Source organism: Xiphophorus hellerii, chromosome 2 (assembly GCF_003331165.1).
Source record: "Xiphophorus hellerii strain 12219 chromosome 2, Xiphophorus_hellerii-4.1, whole genome shotgun sequence".
NCBI lineage: Eukaryota > Metazoa > Chordata > Actinopteri > Cyprinodontiformes > Poeciliidae > Xiphophorus > Xiphophorus hellerii.
Window position 1 is genome coordinate 9,152,321 of NC_045673.1, and position 16,368 is coordinate 9,168,688.

At 39.3% G+C, this 16,368-nt stretch overlaps 1 protein-coding gene and 1 long non-coding RNA gene across 2 annotated transcripts in view; one reads left to right on the forward strand and one right to left on the reverse strand.

Annotated features, from left to right (window-relative positions):
* otud7a (OTU deubiquitinase 7A) overlaps positions 1-16,368 on the reverse strand; it is a 42,968-nt gene that overhangs the window by 9,376 nt on the left and 17,224 nt on the right. Inside the window, 9 exon segments of the mRNA XM_032583564.1 lie at positions 2,408-2,557; positions 2,654-2,781; positions 4,153-4,265; positions 5,566-5,693; positions 7,044-7,145; positions 9,069-9,287; positions 9,399-9,584; positions 12,168-12,321; positions 16,210-16,339. Coding sequence (XP_032439455.1) covers positions 2,408-2,557; positions 2,654-2,781; positions 4,153-4,265; positions 5,566-5,693; positions 7,044-7,145; positions 9,069-9,287; positions 9,399-9,584; positions 12,168-12,252 — 1,111 coding nt within the window. The 5' untranslated portion in view covers positions 12,253-12,321; positions 16,210-16,339.
* Positions 11,349-14,665, forward strand: LOC116732954 (uncharacterized). The gene is made up of 2 exons (XR_004341919.1): positions 11,349-12,061; positions 12,158-14,665. It is a non-coding gene; the product is annotated as an uncharacterized LOC116732954 (long non-coding RNA).

The window sequence follows — 16,368 nt, forward strand, 5'->3', positions numbered from 1 at the left end:
AAGTATCATAATAGGTAGTTTTCAAAGTTTTGTTTTTCCAACTTTACTACTTTGTCCTTTACTGAAGTTATAACTAGGTGTACACCGATTGCAGTTTTCTGGCCGATCACCTGTCTTTAAAAAGCCTGACCTGTTGGTTCTATACAGATTCTCTTGTTTGAGGTTACTAAATAAAATAACAAAATTGCTACGTTAACAACAGTGGGGTGACTATTGCTAACCGTGCACTGAGCGGATGTGACCTGGTGAGTGGGTTTGTCTGTCTGTCAGTCCTCTCTCACAGCAGAGCAAAAGGGGACAATTGCTGACTTTCAAATGTTTGTCGAGGTAGATAAAATTGGTGATTAAATCATTTCTCATGCAAGTGTCGGCAGATCGCTAGAATCTAGAATTGAGGAAATCGGGGCAGATTTATCGACGTAACCATAGTTACAGCCATAAGTGTTTTGGGGTATGCTCATTCCTTACTGCAAAACAGTTTAAGCTGAGTCAGAATAGATAAAGCACATCTGTGAACATCAGTTTTGTGACCCTCAAAGCCAGTATCATATCTTTTGCTGCCTACAACAGGTTTTTCTTTCCCACAGCATGATGGTCCTTCCACCATGCTTCACTGCAGGGACAGTGTGGTCATAGTGATGTTTAGTGTAAAGTTACAACTAAGCATATGTGACAAAGTAGATGTTAAGAGAGTTTGAATATTTCAAGAGGTGATGCAGAATTTAATGGCATAACATGTAATTACTCTAGAAATAGAGGGTAAAAATGGCTTTTTGGGTTATAATTGTTCCTGATGTCTTTTTTTAGGCAAACCCCTTTTGTCCTGGTAGCATTGTACAATATTCTCCCCATTCCATAGATGGCATAAACAGTGTTCAGAGCTTAGAACTTACTTGAAATAACTTTCAGCAAATGTTCCTGTTTGAGTTTGTGTAGTACATAAAATTACAAACTAACATGCATTGATGTTGTGGCTATAACATGACAAATGTGGAAGAGTTTAAGGGTATGAATACTTTTGTACAGCAGAATGGGTTTCCAAGACTGTTTTATTCCTGAAGAAACCTCCAGTCCTTTGACACCTGAACACACACCAGACCAGCAGCCCCTCTTAGATGCTCTTTGCTGAGTCAGGGGAAATTAACAGCAACCGTCCACCTGAAACGTCCACACAGTAGACTGACTGTTTAGGCCTGAGCCGGCCGGGACTTTACTGCTGAGAGGTGATTTGCTGAGGATAGACAGTGAAGTATCTTCTGGTCTGCCTGGCATTAGCTCAGACAAGAGAGCCATAACTTGCTTCTTTTGATTCAGAAGAAACAGGGAAAAATGCAAAAGGCCACTTTTTATTTTATAGTTATAGCGTACACCCTGCAGATTTGCATCGCTGCTACGTAACATGAGTTGCCACATGACTTACAACTGCACCATGTCAAGAGTTCAAATGTTTTCATAACATCCTGGAGAGAGTGCAGACTTTCTGATCTTATCAAATGAGGACACAGTGTACCAGGATGAAAAAAGTACAACCACGCACGGGTGTTGTGATTATGCTGTGCCATTTTATCTGGACACATGCACCATCTGGTGGATGAGCAGAGAACGTCAACCTTTGGCTGTAAAACACCCACTAAAGTGCTGATTAGTCTAGAGTGGTGGGGTTAGCAGGAGGATCTTCTGGGGCTTTGTAGGAGTGACTAGTTAAGGAACAGTCAGAGGAGGAAGAAGGAATCCATTTGCATAAGTGTGTCTGTGTTCAAGGTGACGTCTCATTCTGCGTTAGAGTGAGACGTCAGCAGCCCACACGAAACAACGACCGGGTGACTCCCGAGTGCCGTGACTGCCGAGGCCGGTTGTCAGGGAGATCCACTGTTGTTGTCACTTACAGGAAGTCTGTGACCTCGAGGCTAAACTGTGAGCGGGAACACGGGGATTTGAATTGGCAAAAACAAGAGTGCCTCCATAAAGTGAGAGGGAAATTAAAATGTGTACTTTGATTGCCACAGCTTAACAAAATCAACATGTTCTGCAAAGCTCTGCATCACAACCTCTTCCCCACCGTGACCGAGGAAAACGCATAAACAAGACACACCTACTGTGAAGACCCACAGCTGGGAACGTCAAGACAAGAAAAAAGTGCAGCAGATTTCGCAAGCTTGAATAATTTTGTCAGCATTTAGGAGTCGAAGCTGGCCGGTTTCCTCAGCGATGACCACTCCCCGCTTGATGCTGCCAACTGGCCTCTTTTAATAATGGATCTCAGGTAATTAGGCTGCCGTCTCATACATTATTCACCTCCGACAGGACAGACAGAACCTTCCTTTTACCCTCCAATTCTGCTAGAGTTAAGAGCAAATTCCACCATGCTGCAATGAGAAGCTTTTTATGGTGGAGGACGCGTGCTTACCTTGTTCTCGCTGCTGGTCTCTCTGCTCCATGGACACCAGCGCTGAGAAGTGAGCCTGATCGTAGGCCAGGACCAGGGGGGAGCAGTGACAGCGGCTCGGAGGCACTTCCAGAGGCAGGTAGAGCCCTCCAAACGGGATGGGAGCAAACGCTGCTCCCAAGGGAGGTTAGAACATGGCCGGGTCACTCCTTTGCTGTTTGCCCTGAGCCACATATGACTGACTGAATGAATACACAGTTTCCCCACCTTCTCCTCCGGAGTCTCTGAGCATCGTGTCGGCCACCACTACAATCGGCCTGCGTAACACATGGGCCAGCACAAACACATGGAACTCCTCCAAACTCTCGTAGACCGGATCCTCAGAGTTATCCACACTGGGGAAAGAAAAACACAAAACATGACAGCACACTGATCTACATGAGTCAGAAGAGATCCTCACCATGTTTGATTCAAATCTGTGTGTAAAAACCACAGATTTTTATAGTCTAAACTCCATACTTCAATTTCCAAAATTCACAATATTTTTTTTATCCCAGTGTTAAACTATAAGATATTTTATTTTGAATTTACTTGCTGATATTTAAAAACTAGTGAGGCTTAGTATCTGTAACATGCATTAAAAAAGCTTCAAGGACGCATAGATTGAGCAGAGAATAAAGTTTGGAAATACAAATATTCTCCAAGCTTTCCAGATTTTTCCAGAAGGAACATGGCCCCTCATTTTCTCAAAGCAGTGCTCAAACAGGTCAATAAAATCCATAATTTCGTAGTCATGCTAATTAAATAAAATAGGGGGAGATGGGAGGAAGAAAGGGATGCTGATGGAGAGATGGATAAAAAGCACAGGCAGCACTCTTGAGCGTGCAACCACCAGGGAAACGGGGGATAAGCAACAATTAAGCTGTCAGCCACACAGCCAAATTCGCTCTAATAAAGAGCCTCTTAATATGTGAATCCCATTCAGCCCATTCACAGGCTCATCTCACACTACGACCATCAAACATCCCTAACCTTATTACTCTGTTACAGTCAAGCTTAATGAGAGGTTCAAACATTCACAATAAATAAGTAAATTGCTCCCCTGAAAGGAACATTTTCAGCATTGGAGTCTTTTGTACTTAAGTCTGGTTCAGTAATCATGTAGTGAAAAAATGACTTTTGTTGAAGCATTAAAGCCTTTCGTGAAAAATGTCACTTATCTAATCTAAACCAACTGCAGTTCCTGCTATAAAATATATTTTTTTATTCCAATCAAATTTTCCCTAAACGTTAAATGTTTTTTTTTTTTTTTGGATGCACTTGAATGACATTTTAATCTCGGCTGAAACTTTCTGTTGTTCACACGTCTTCTCTTGTTCCACCGGATCGGCAGCCTACCTCAAAGAGCTGAAGTGTGTGACAACATATGTGTTTATTTCAGTGAAATGGAAACACGGTGAAAACCACAAGGTTTCTCTGCGTGGGAGGAGGAAACCAGAGCGAGTTTCCAATCCGCCTCTGTAGCTTGAGAAAAAGCCACTCTTGCGTTTATTTGTGCAACCTGCTGCAGCTAAAAGTAACTCAAACCCAAGATGGGGAGGGTAGAGGGTTGAGCTCTCTGAGCAGAAAAGAAAACTTACGAAGAAGCCAGTAGGTGGCACCGTTTCACGTTGTGATTTTACAGAGGAAGACGAGTTTGATTTGCATCTGCCTCTTTTAAAACTTTATTTTAAGATTTGTACATTCATGTGCGTTGGTTAACTTACCCTCCACTGGTGTTCCCGCTTTTGCTGAGATGAGTGCGAGGCTCACTGGAGGCCAACTTCAGCAGCTCGTTCCACTCTCTTTCCCATTCTTCTTCTGTGTAAACCAGCCCTGACTGCACAAAAAACACGGTAATGAAATTTAAATTATAGTTTGCCATAAAGTCACTGTTAATTCAAAGTCACTGTGTGCTTCTTTTCAATGAAATGCATTTTTTAAAATGAAAAATCAAGAAATACAGCACTGTATTAAGCCGTCTCCCAATTGTTTACAATTTACCCTCAAGAAGTAAAATGGTACTGATCAATAGTTCTCCAGGTTTTCTAAAGTATTTTTAAAGCCATCAAAAAAACCACATCAAGTATTGAATTGGTAATAAATATAAAAGCCAAAATATGATGGAATGGCAAATTTTCATCAATTCAAATAAAGAAAGAAAGAAAACACTCAATACTACTTTAAAAGGTAAAAAACATTCCAGCAACCTTGAGTAAGATATAAATATCATTTATGCAATTTCACACTTTAGAACAAAATATCAAAACAAATTGAAATGCTAACCATAACTTATTGTTGTGTAGTTATTAAACTTAATTTGAGGAGAGTTTCATTGATTTCTACCGAAACGTTTAGTGAGAAAAGTTTAACTGACCACCTAACACCAACTTGTTATACTGGCTTACCTTATAAAAAGAACTCCAAAAACAAAATCTGCGTATTGAGCAACTGAAAACCACAATTGTATTTTAGTAGGTGATTTTGCTGTATACTACATGTCAAAAACAAATTAAATGTTATAGTTAATAACATTTTAACTGTGATAGTATTTTTTAACAGCAGAGGAATGATTAGTTTTAAATTTTTCTGAACAGAAATAAGATCATGTTATTTTACATGTGTTTGTCGTATAATTATTGTGACTCTGCAGTTTTTTTAAACATGTTGTGAGAATCCAGCCGATGTCTGCTGCCATGCGACGGCGGTCCCTTCCAAAACTCAAACCAGAACACCTCCTTTTGTGGAATCCATCTTACATAACTGGGCCAACTGGAAGACTGGAAGACTGTAATTTTCAAACATAAACATCTGGACAACTTCTTTGCTTGGTCTATCTTTGGTGACACACTTTTTCTCATAGATTGAAAAAAAAACTTTAATCCGACATCAGGGCAACAGGAGGAGGCAGAGGAAGTGCAGAGGATTTGGCAGCTTTACTTGAACTGCTACAGCACTAATGTACATTTAGAATCACAGAAAATCTGTTTCCAGATTGAGTGAGGCTCAGTTAAGAAGCAAAAATCAGCATTACTTTAACCAGAGGTCTTCAGTAGTTGATCTATTGCTCCACTCTTATTAAAGTATCATTTGCAGAGAAGGCATTGTGTTTGATTTGCATGGATGGGCGCTCGGCAAACCTCCTTGTTCTGCTGAGTTTGCTGCCACCTCCACCTCCTCTTCAGAGCGTCTCTCTCTGCTCCACTTTTCATCATGGTGTACAAAGATTTCCTTAGCATCAGGTCTCTGTCGTGGAAGCCCCACATCCCTGGAAGACAAAAACACAACGTAAGGAACAACTCTGACTGAGAAAAGAATGCACTGATCCCTGGCTGTCCTTATGTTGTTCGTTCTTAGATGACCGCAGCTCCTTAACTAAAAATGTCCTCCTCAGACCGAGCTTGTCAGGACAGATTACAATAACTCTGGTGCCTCTAGACCTCGGCTGCCCTTAGAGCCCTCGCACTGGGGAGGAAAAAATCTGAGGAGGGTGAACATGCCATGTCTCTAGAACACAAAGTACAGGTGAGCTATTCTTTCCTCTTGTTCCTGTCCTTTTAGCTTTGACTTGTCCTTATTCAGCAAGATTTTGGAATCATTAGCTGTGACACAGCACTAGATGTTTCCAATCCAGGAACTAGGTTAGTCTTCTGGTGCCAGAGATTTAATTTGGTGTTGAATATTCACAACATTTTGCTTCAGTAATTTCCCAGTTAAACACTTCAACAAGTTTTACTTTTGGTTAACTTTACGTTACACATATGATACAGCAAGTACTGTAGTTCCAAAGAGCAAAATTCAGACCTTGTTACTCTTGTTGAATGTCCCACTGTGTATCTCACTGTGCTTACATTCAAATATAAAATGGGTTAGCATTAGTAAAAAATATTCATTTATTTTTCAGTACACACCTATGGTTTTAGTGTGTCTGGAGATGGAGTAACACTCAACGTTTAAGGAGTCTGAACTGCAAAAATTAACATCTCAAGATTGTGGATTGTTAGCAGATTAATCCAACCTATGACATCTATTTTTGTTTAATTTCAAGGTGAATAATAAGTCTCACCGAAATCTCACATGAATTTTTAGTGATTTTATATACATAATAAAGTGAAATTATAGGTTTTAACAGTTTTAACACAGGAGCTTCTTTCCCCACTTTTCTTGCACACTCATCACAATTTATTTAAAATTCATTGCAATTACACATTTCCACCAAGCTTTCAAGTGACTTTTCTGAACTAACAAACTGTAACCACTGTTAAATCATCTGAGATCAATGATGTGCTGAAACTATAGCTTTTTGCAGCATTCTGGTGTTCCTGTGGTAGTTAATCCATCTCCTCACTGAAGCTCCAGAAATGTGTTAAAAAGTTGCGCTTGCAAACAACAAGTATTCCATGTGTAAAACTGGAATTTACCCAATTAACACGCTGTAGAGGTTAATGCATTTTACATAAATGCCAAGGTTTGCACTTTATAATAGAAAGGAAACCTAACTGAAGATCAGTATAAACCAGAAGGATCAGGGCAATAGAGGTCTAAGTAAAAAACCTTCAAAAAACTATTTTTGCACCAAATTGCACAGCAGAAATTTGGGTTTTTAGGGGTTACTCACCCAAAGAGGCAGCATGGAGGAGGCAGTTACCATCCCCTGTGGTGGCCAGAGGAAGAAGCTTCTTACAACTGGTGCACATGGTGGACCACCAGTTCAGACGTCCTGAAAACACAAGAACACTCAGAAAGTCGCCTTTGAAGACAAGCACTGCAGCCAGCAGACAAGCTATGTAAAAATTCATGCTGCAGGTCACAGTATCACGAGTGTTGGTATTCAACACAGAGTGCCACTGAGCTTTGCAGAACCATGACGGCTCTTCTTCACAATCATACAATTGTATACATGTTCTTCCTACAGGTTAAAGACAAACACTGCAAAACTGACATTCTAGGTGGTTTAGGAGACAGCGTAGTTTAGAATAAAGAATCTGAACTCTGGAAATCTTCAAATGATTACATTGAACTTAGTTGAGTACATGCATCTTAATACCAATTGTTCAATTGTGAAATAAAGAAAAAAATAATAGAAAGTTGTTTCACACATTGCACTCTGCACATGCATCAGTTGGTTATGTTCCTTTTTAGCCTGTATATGTTTCAACTTTTTTCAGGCAACCACAGCAGTCCCCCAGAAACCACTCCCCTTAACTTTTCTAAAAAAAATAAAATAAAAAAAAGCGAGAAGGAAGAAGAGCCCTGAGCGCGAACACACAGGCTGACTGCAGGCAGGACCGCACTGCTCTGAGCCTGGCTGATCTGGCTCCATCATTTATTTAACAACAGTAAACACAGTGGAGCCTCTGAATGATTTAGCCTTCACTGTAGTCACAATTAAACAGCAGACTTTCTTTTTTCTGCAATTTGCAGTTCTTTATTTCTGAGCTACTGTGACCTCCTGTTGTTTTATGATGCTGGCCTCATGGCGTGCTCCACATGCAGCACATATGGACAATTCTACCTGCTAGGAAATACAGAAAGATGCATATCGGTGCATTTTACAGTAACTTCTGCATAATTTGCAAAACATAAATAAATACAAAAATTTTACTGACTGAAAAATTATTATTTTGTATTATTTTTCAGCAAGCAAAAGGATTTGGCATGCAGTTTTAAGACGTTTTGTTTATTGCCTTATTGGTAAACTATTCAAATTTTCTGTTTATTATAACATCAAAGTGAGAGATTCTCTGCAAGATTCAAAACTTTTGAGCAGGTTTCTCTCCTTCAGTTGAAAGTGTCAGATGGATCCCTCTGGGATCCGGGAGGCTTTGAATTAGCTGTTGTCATCCTCCCTCCCGGATGCTGCTGCTCTGATCTGTTCTGTCTCACTGGGTCAGTCTCATCTTGTGCATCTGTCTGTATTTCAGACTTAATGGGATTTTTTATTCCAACTACTCTGTTTGGTTTCAGTTTACTTTAAACAGGCGAAGAATCAAAGAGCCTAAAATTAATCCTTTTTTTTTTTTTTTTTGCAAAATAGCTAAATTTCAGTCAATGTCTTGTGGACATCTATTTTTTTAAATATTGGAACAGAGTCACAATTCTATCAAGACCTGGACTTTGACTGGACCACTCTAGCATAAGAGTATGTGTTAAACTAACCACTGCTAGAAAGTGAACCTTTGCCCTAGTTTCAAATCATCTCCAGCATCTAACAGACTTTCTTTGAGGTTGTCGTGTATTTATAGCCATTTACATGCAGTTGCGCAGAGATTCCTCCACTCATGCTGCAGGTCAACATGGGCCACTTAGCAGCTTCTCTGATTAATCCTATGTAGATATGCAATTGTCATAGTCCTTCAATATTTAAATGATGGGTTGAACATTTGTGGTAAAGTTTTGTGACCAGACCCTAATTTCTTCACGCCTTTTTCCTTCACCTGTCTGCTGTGTTCTTTGTTGCTGTTTGCTCACTTCTGAAGGTAAGTAGTTGCACTGGATTGTAAACTTAAAATTAAATTTCCTTCAACATCACAATGATGCACAACTTTGTGTTGGTCAATCACCTACAATTCTAGCAAAATACACCAAGGTTTGTGGTTTTAACATGACAAAATGTTCTGCACTATATCCTCATCGGACTCACCCGCCTGTTCCAGAGCCATCATGGTGGACTGCTCTATTAGATCCCTCTCTATGAAACTCCTAAAGTCCTCGCTGTAGACGCTGAGATCGGGTAGCTGGAATGTGTAAATGGGCATCTCAAGAGGGAACTGCTCGCTGGTGCACTCATTTGCCACCTGCAGCCGTGCCAAGGAGACGATAGCAGAGCTGGCGTGGGAGATTCCACGGGACAGACGCTTCTCTAGAGGCAAAGACAAGCAAGGTTGTCCAGATAAGACATAAGACAAGGTTCATGAGGACAAAAACAACAACAAAAAAAACACCACTGCTGATGCTGAACTGGTTTTACTACCTTGTGCATTGTCCTCCTGCTTCTGTGCACACGGCCTGTCGATTTTGCTGACATGGCTGGGTGTTTCACGTGTCTCTGGCTGTTTGTAGTAGCGGCCCTCGTTGAAGACCTGCGGCAGGTTGGCAGTGTGGACCTGCCTGAGCTCCTCATAGTCGTTCAGAGCAGCACTGAGGTCCCAGTTTTTACCTGAAGGAAAAAAATGGAAGTCAGAGTTTGATTACAAACAGGAAAAATAAACCTCCATTAAGTAATCTGGTTCAATTTCATTACAGTCCCATGCATGTAAACAGATGTTAGTGTGCAAGACTACACTGCACACACACTAAAGTTTACAGTAAACAGTTACAGTTGCAGGTCCTGGAGATGAATTAAATAACACTATTTCACTGAAACATTTAAACAACTTGGTATGCTTTTTTCACTTTTGACTTTTAAATAATTGAAGAACATACTTTAAATCTCTAACATAAAAAAAAAAAAAAACACATCGGTCCACATAACTTCACAAATTCATAGCTTCTCCACAAGAGAAGATGTTGCAGTGCTTTTATCAGAGGAAAACATGCTGAATCATAGGGAGGCTGGGTGTTGACACAAAAATAAAGTCAGAGAGGGAGACAGAACCTTCAATATGGTGACAGCAATATCCTGACATGCACAAAGAGACACCCCTTGCTGTCTCCTCCGAGTTCTGTCTCTTTAACAGAAATCCCCTCAAGGTTTAAGACAAGCAGGTCGGTTTTTCATACACCACTCTCTGACTTATACCATCGTCGAAGGAATCATCCAAAAAAATAATAAAAAAAGAAAAGCACACAAATGCCTACGTCTAAATTCACTCTAACCTGAGTGTATTTGTGAAACTTCGATCTACTAATGACCTCGGCGTGGTGAAGACCGGAGGAGGAAGACCTCGGCCTTCCAGACAGGATGTCTGTCTGTGAGTCTGAATATGAATACTGAAAGCATGTCCTGCTACACAGCAGCTTTTGCATTCGTCAATGCAAAACACATTTCATGGATTGAATTTCAGCAGCATGAGCTTCAGAAACACAGGCCTACAGCCTACAGTGCAGCCTCGAGCACCATTCAGCACCTTAATGCATCATCTTTAAATGCTTAAGTGGAAAGCTTTCTTTCAGGATCATGATTGATATTTAGCACAGAGACACTCTTCTGAAGCAAGAAAATACATAATCAATATCCATTAGAAACACTTCAGATGTAGAAGTCCAGATTCTGATACAAGATGCAAAGCATGGACCAATTATGGGTGTCATGATTATACCAAGAGTTTAAAAACTTACATCTTCAAAATTCTACGGTTCCTTCATTCAATTTAAAATCTGTCTTATAGAATGCCAGCATAAATGTAAAAAGCACAGATATGCTCCTTCCCCATTTGTTGCTGCACACTGCCATCAGCTAGCTGAAAGAAAAACTTCACAATTTTCCCAAACTTAAACAAGTTCAGATATTTGGAAAGAATTTCCACAAAAGCACAAGCGGAAATGGTAGGGAGACTTAAATGCACCTCCTATTGTTCTAATTAACGGAAACAACAGCATTAAATCTGCAGCTGACAAGCAGCAAGTCTGTTAGGAAGCAGATTGCAGACTGGCAACCGGAGCAAATAACAGCTTTTTGTTTGACTCCTTGTTCTCTAGAAAAAGCAGACTACTACTGAAAAAATAAAAAAAACTTTATCATTCTAGAAAATAAGCACTTAAAAACTACTTAATTAAAAGGGGCTCTATTGTTTTAGACCATAATCCTATATTCTATAGCTTACTATATGTATTTTATTTTTTCAGTATTTTTTTCCAAAATTTGTAGTAGTAAAAACAAACAATTAAATTAAATGCATAGCATTATTCTAGCCATAAAAAGCAATATATAATAGTATTACATTACATGATTATCATGTTAGACATTTTTAAAAAATGTTTACACAACATTTAATGCTTTACTTGTAAATAGTTAGCAAATTGAGGTAAAACAAAAAGTATTCCTCGTACCACAGTCTCTAAAATGCGACAAAAGAAATAAAAGTCAGAGCAAATTAAAAGACAGTTCAATACCCAAAACAGCCTGTAGAGAGCACCACATGTAGCACAACTGCCTCGTTTTCCTCCTGGCTGGGACCGGAGTGCAACAGAGCAGCTGGTCTATCAACGCGGGTCTGTGTCAATGCATATCCTAAAGGCTAAGCTAACATCAGGGGGCAAAAAATAAACCGAGACGGGACAATCGGGGATTGAGTCTGCGTCGTCTGAGTGCACTGTCTTGTTTGATGTCTGCTCGTGTCACACATATTCCACTGAGGCTTCGCACCAGAGCAGGTTTTGGGGCAAAGCAAGGAGAGCAAGATGCAAGAGGCTTGAGAACAGGGACACATTTTGTGAACACAGATGAAGATGTGTCCCGGATGTATGTACATTTTGCTCAATGTGAATTTAAATGTAATTTAATATTGAACCTGACTTGACTGACATTCATCCACCTCTGTGTTTTTTCTTTTATGAGAACGTGCCAGAAAGTGCCAGCAGCCCTCTGCTACTCAGTGAGCGCCAGTGAATGGACACAAAGCTTCTCTTGGGGTGTTGCACTCGTAAACCCGTCAGTCCTGCCTCTAAGATCAGCGAACATGCCTCCTGTTTCAGGTACCTCTCCTCCTGTCCTTTGATTTTGTCATCTTCCTTCCTTCTCATTCCCATCTCATTTGTTTCTCTCCCCCTCCCTCTGCTCTCTTCAAACAGAAAATCTTACCTTCCAGCAGGTCTCTTGCCAGACCCGGTTCTGCCCCCGTGGACCGAACAAAGTCTGACAGGACCGCGTCCATGTCCAGAGTCATGTGATCATGTGTGTGTGCTGCCCACGGTGCAGCGGTGGCCTTGGTGGACGCCAGCCTTCACGTTCTCATCTGGGAGCAAACAAAGCAGAGAAGGAAACATTAGAAAAAACGAGGACACTGTTTTACAGTAAACTGTTTAGCCACACCTTAAAGATCTCATCCCTGGCAAGTCCCTGTGAGAAAATACGAGCGAGATTGCCTTGTCTCTTATTTCAGTCTTGGCTTGGGCCTGTTTGTACCGAGGCGTAATGCTTCATAGAGTGCTCCTGCCAGGAGTCATAACATAATACCCAGCATCAGAGATATCAGCAACAGCCAGTGTTTATTTTTCCAGGACACACCTGCCCACTTCCAAAGGCTTCCCTCCTCTGTCCGTAATCACAACACAGGGTTTGTACCATATATCAATTTCAAAATCCCAGTATTTTCAGACAATAGTTTCTAGAGTTTTTCTTTGTTTTTCTCCTGACATTATAAACATTAGTGGGCCCAACATTTAACTTGAGGGGTTTTATAATGAAAGAAATCATTGAAATATGATATATCTGACAACACACGCAGGTAAAAGATCAGCAAAGGTGGCACACCATTCCTGAATATAAAGAAATTCAAGAACAGATGAGAAACCAAGTTATTGTAATCATTGAATAATGTTGAAAGCCACTATCCACAGAAAACACAGAACAGTGCTGGACCATCCCAGGAGCTCCCAAAATTACTCCAAAAGCACATCGAAGACAGTCAAGATCCCACAAAAGTACACTAGCCCCAGTTAGGGTCAGTGGTCATGATTCAACAATAGGAAACAGACTGGACAAAAATGGCTAATAGATTTTGGACTGATAAGACAAAACTTTAACTTTATGAAATATTTTCTAAAATAGCATTTAAAAAAAAAAGAACAGCCCAATCTTAACGAAAGATGGTAATAATGTAAGGGTCTGGAGCTGCTTTCCAGTTCATGACCTCTTCTACTAGTTGAAAATAAAATCTTTTCTCTGAAATCTTTATGGAGAATGTCAGTCAATCAGTTTGTGACCTTAGGCTCAAGCACACGCTTGTTGTGCAGCAGGACAATGATACTAAGCACACAAAACAGTGAACTACTGACTGGATAAAGAAAAAAATTGAAGGCTTTGAAGCGGCCAACTCAAAGTCCGGACTCAAATCTGGTTCAGTTGTTGTGGTATACCTGTAAAACTGGCAGTTCGTGCCAACCAGCCAATGTGGCTGAATTAATTCAACTCTGTAATAAAAGTGGGACAAAGCAGGACTTTGCCACAAAGAGGCGTATCGGTTATCAAGTTATCAATCACTTACTTTTTCATAAATTTTTTATGGATCACTGTTAGACAAAAATTTAAATTATTATGTAGGAAACCAAGATCTACGGAAGTATTGATTTTATCTCGTAGATACAGATCAGAAGTTTTTTCCAAACTCATTTTATAATTTTGCATGGAACAAGGAAAATAATCCAATCAAATTCCATATTTTTTCACATTTTTCAAGATTGTGTAGGAACTTTAAAGATATTTAGCCTAGAACAAAGTATTAACCAGAAAGCCTTAGGTGTTAGTTAGTAACAAAACTTTATTTTGTTTCTGACAAACAAAATAAAGTTTTGTTTATCGAGTAACTGAAACGCCTGGCGCCCGATTCAGTTACTGTATGATTAAGCGCGATGCTATTTAGTTGCTAGCTGGAGAGCATATTTGAAACTAAATAGCACTGTGAATCTAATGATCAACAAGCGAGACACTATTGGGTCATAAATAACAGTTAACATGCAGATGCATTCACTCCCGTTGTTTGGGGAATAATTGAGTTCATGCATAACTTTCATTCCAGCAGAGGCTGGGTGGGTGACAAAGGAACTGATCTCAGAGCACCAGCAGAAAAAAAAACAAACGCCCACAGGCTGGAGACTGTGACACCAGGCCTTTGTGTGCAGACCGGCAGCCTGAAGGCTGAGGGGTTATTAGTGCACAACCATGTCAGCAGGACGGTGAACAACAGAAAAAAAACTGGACAATTATGAGTTTAGATCTGGAAGAAAATATATGATGTGAAGAAAATGTATGTTGATCCATTTGACCATAATTAAACAGATCATAATAAGATAGATCTGAGTAACACTAATACAATACTTCTCTTTTCTTTTTATTGTAAAGAAAAAACAAAATGCATGATGTTCCTTTCACTTCTCTAGTATTTGTGCTGTCCCACCATAATAATCTTGTTGGAAGGCAATGTTTATTAACAAACTGTTATTCATATAACATGTCTGAGATTTGAATGTAATCAGTTTAATGTCAAAGGTCTTTGCTGCAAAACAATTTAGTTATGGAAACAGATGTTTAAAATGTTGATTTTGTCAGTTTCCTTAAAGAGAAAACCATGTTAACAGGAACCTCCATCAGACCTAAGCACAACTAAGGAGGAGTTTTCTTTCTTTGGGGAACTAGAAGACTTCACTACTGCATAAAGAACTTAATGGGTGAACTTTAAGCTAACCTTTAAGAGAGAATATTGCTTTGTAGCACTAAACACCTCGTTCCTTGTAGTGTGGAGCAGAGACTAAAATAGTGGATTATTATAAACCATGACCTCACTTTCCCCCAACCTGTAAGCAGCGTTGTTCAAATTGCTTTTCCATGTGGGAGTTAATTATGACTCAGAAACACCGAAAAGCGTGGTCTCACACCTGACGTAAAACAATGTGGGCCACAGAAATGTGCTGTCCAGCTTCCTCTTAATCAAAGTGACATTTTAGCAAATTTGTCAGCTATGATGAATCAAGCTTACAAATATGGAGTGGCATTACAGCAGCAACAAAAACAAAAATTAACAGAATTCAACTAAAAACTCCACTCTAAGAGAAAACACAAGACGATTAAACTATTTCCACATCACAGCTTTGCAGACAGGAAGTACTGGATTTAACAGTTGCTGGTGTTAGTGAACGTTTATGCATGATGATGTGAAAATGACATAATATTGAGTAACTAGTTAAAACATTCTGCTCAGTTTCAACAATAATATACTAGGATAAATTTAAAAATTAACAATTTGTTCTTTAAGTTTTGGGGTAAACAGCAAAAAGTATTTTAAAACAACTTTCTTTTTTCATTTTATCTTATGGATTTCTTTTAACATTTTTCATGATAAATGATTATAAATTGTATTACATTTGTGTGTATGCATATATATGCTCAAATACAGTAGAATACCAAAAACACAACTGCTATACCTGGCAAAAAAATCTAAAAGTTAAATGTTCAACAATAAAATAAATTATTCAGATTTATTCAGATAAATGATTATTATTTAGAATCCATAAAATGTTATATAGCAGAGATTTATAAAATACTATAAAACATATTTTTTCCAAGGGTCAAATAGGTTTTGTGGCTCTGGACAAACTGTATTATTATTTCAGTAACATAAAACTCTTTGCATTGAAAAAAGTTGCTAATTTCCAAAATAAAGAATTTCCCACCGGCGTATTTTTTATGGCCATCATTAATTGGGAATGTCTTATCTGTCACAAATACAAAAAAAAAAAAAAGTGAGTTCTTAGTTATCCCACTTACTCGAGAGACGCCAACACCCTCAGCACACAATCATGAACCCTGGTGGAAACAATCACTTTTCTTTGTTGGTATATTAAAACCAGCCCATATAAAGTAAATGTGAAAGCCGAGGCAGTGGAAACTATGGAAATCAGTTTGAAGAAATGCCTGATGCGTTCCGCTGGAAGCAAACACAAACTCTCAGAAATGAAACTCAAAACTTAGCAATTAAAAGTAAAACATCCTTTTTGTTTTGCATAATTTCATAATAAAGAAATAACAATAACAGGATGTTGATTTAATGTGAGTCATAGAACAATTAAATGTGATAGTGTATGGAGCGAATAAAAGCCCTCTAGTCTTAGTTCGTCTCTAAACTTACATCCAGAGTCTTCGCTGACAGTTGGTGAGAAGCCATCTGATGACCACAGGACCGCCAGGATCAAACGCTGATCTAGTCCATGGCTTCAGTGGCAGCAGAGCAGAGGAAGACCCTGGGGAAGCAGAGAATCCTGGAAGACACCGAAAAACAGAGATCTTC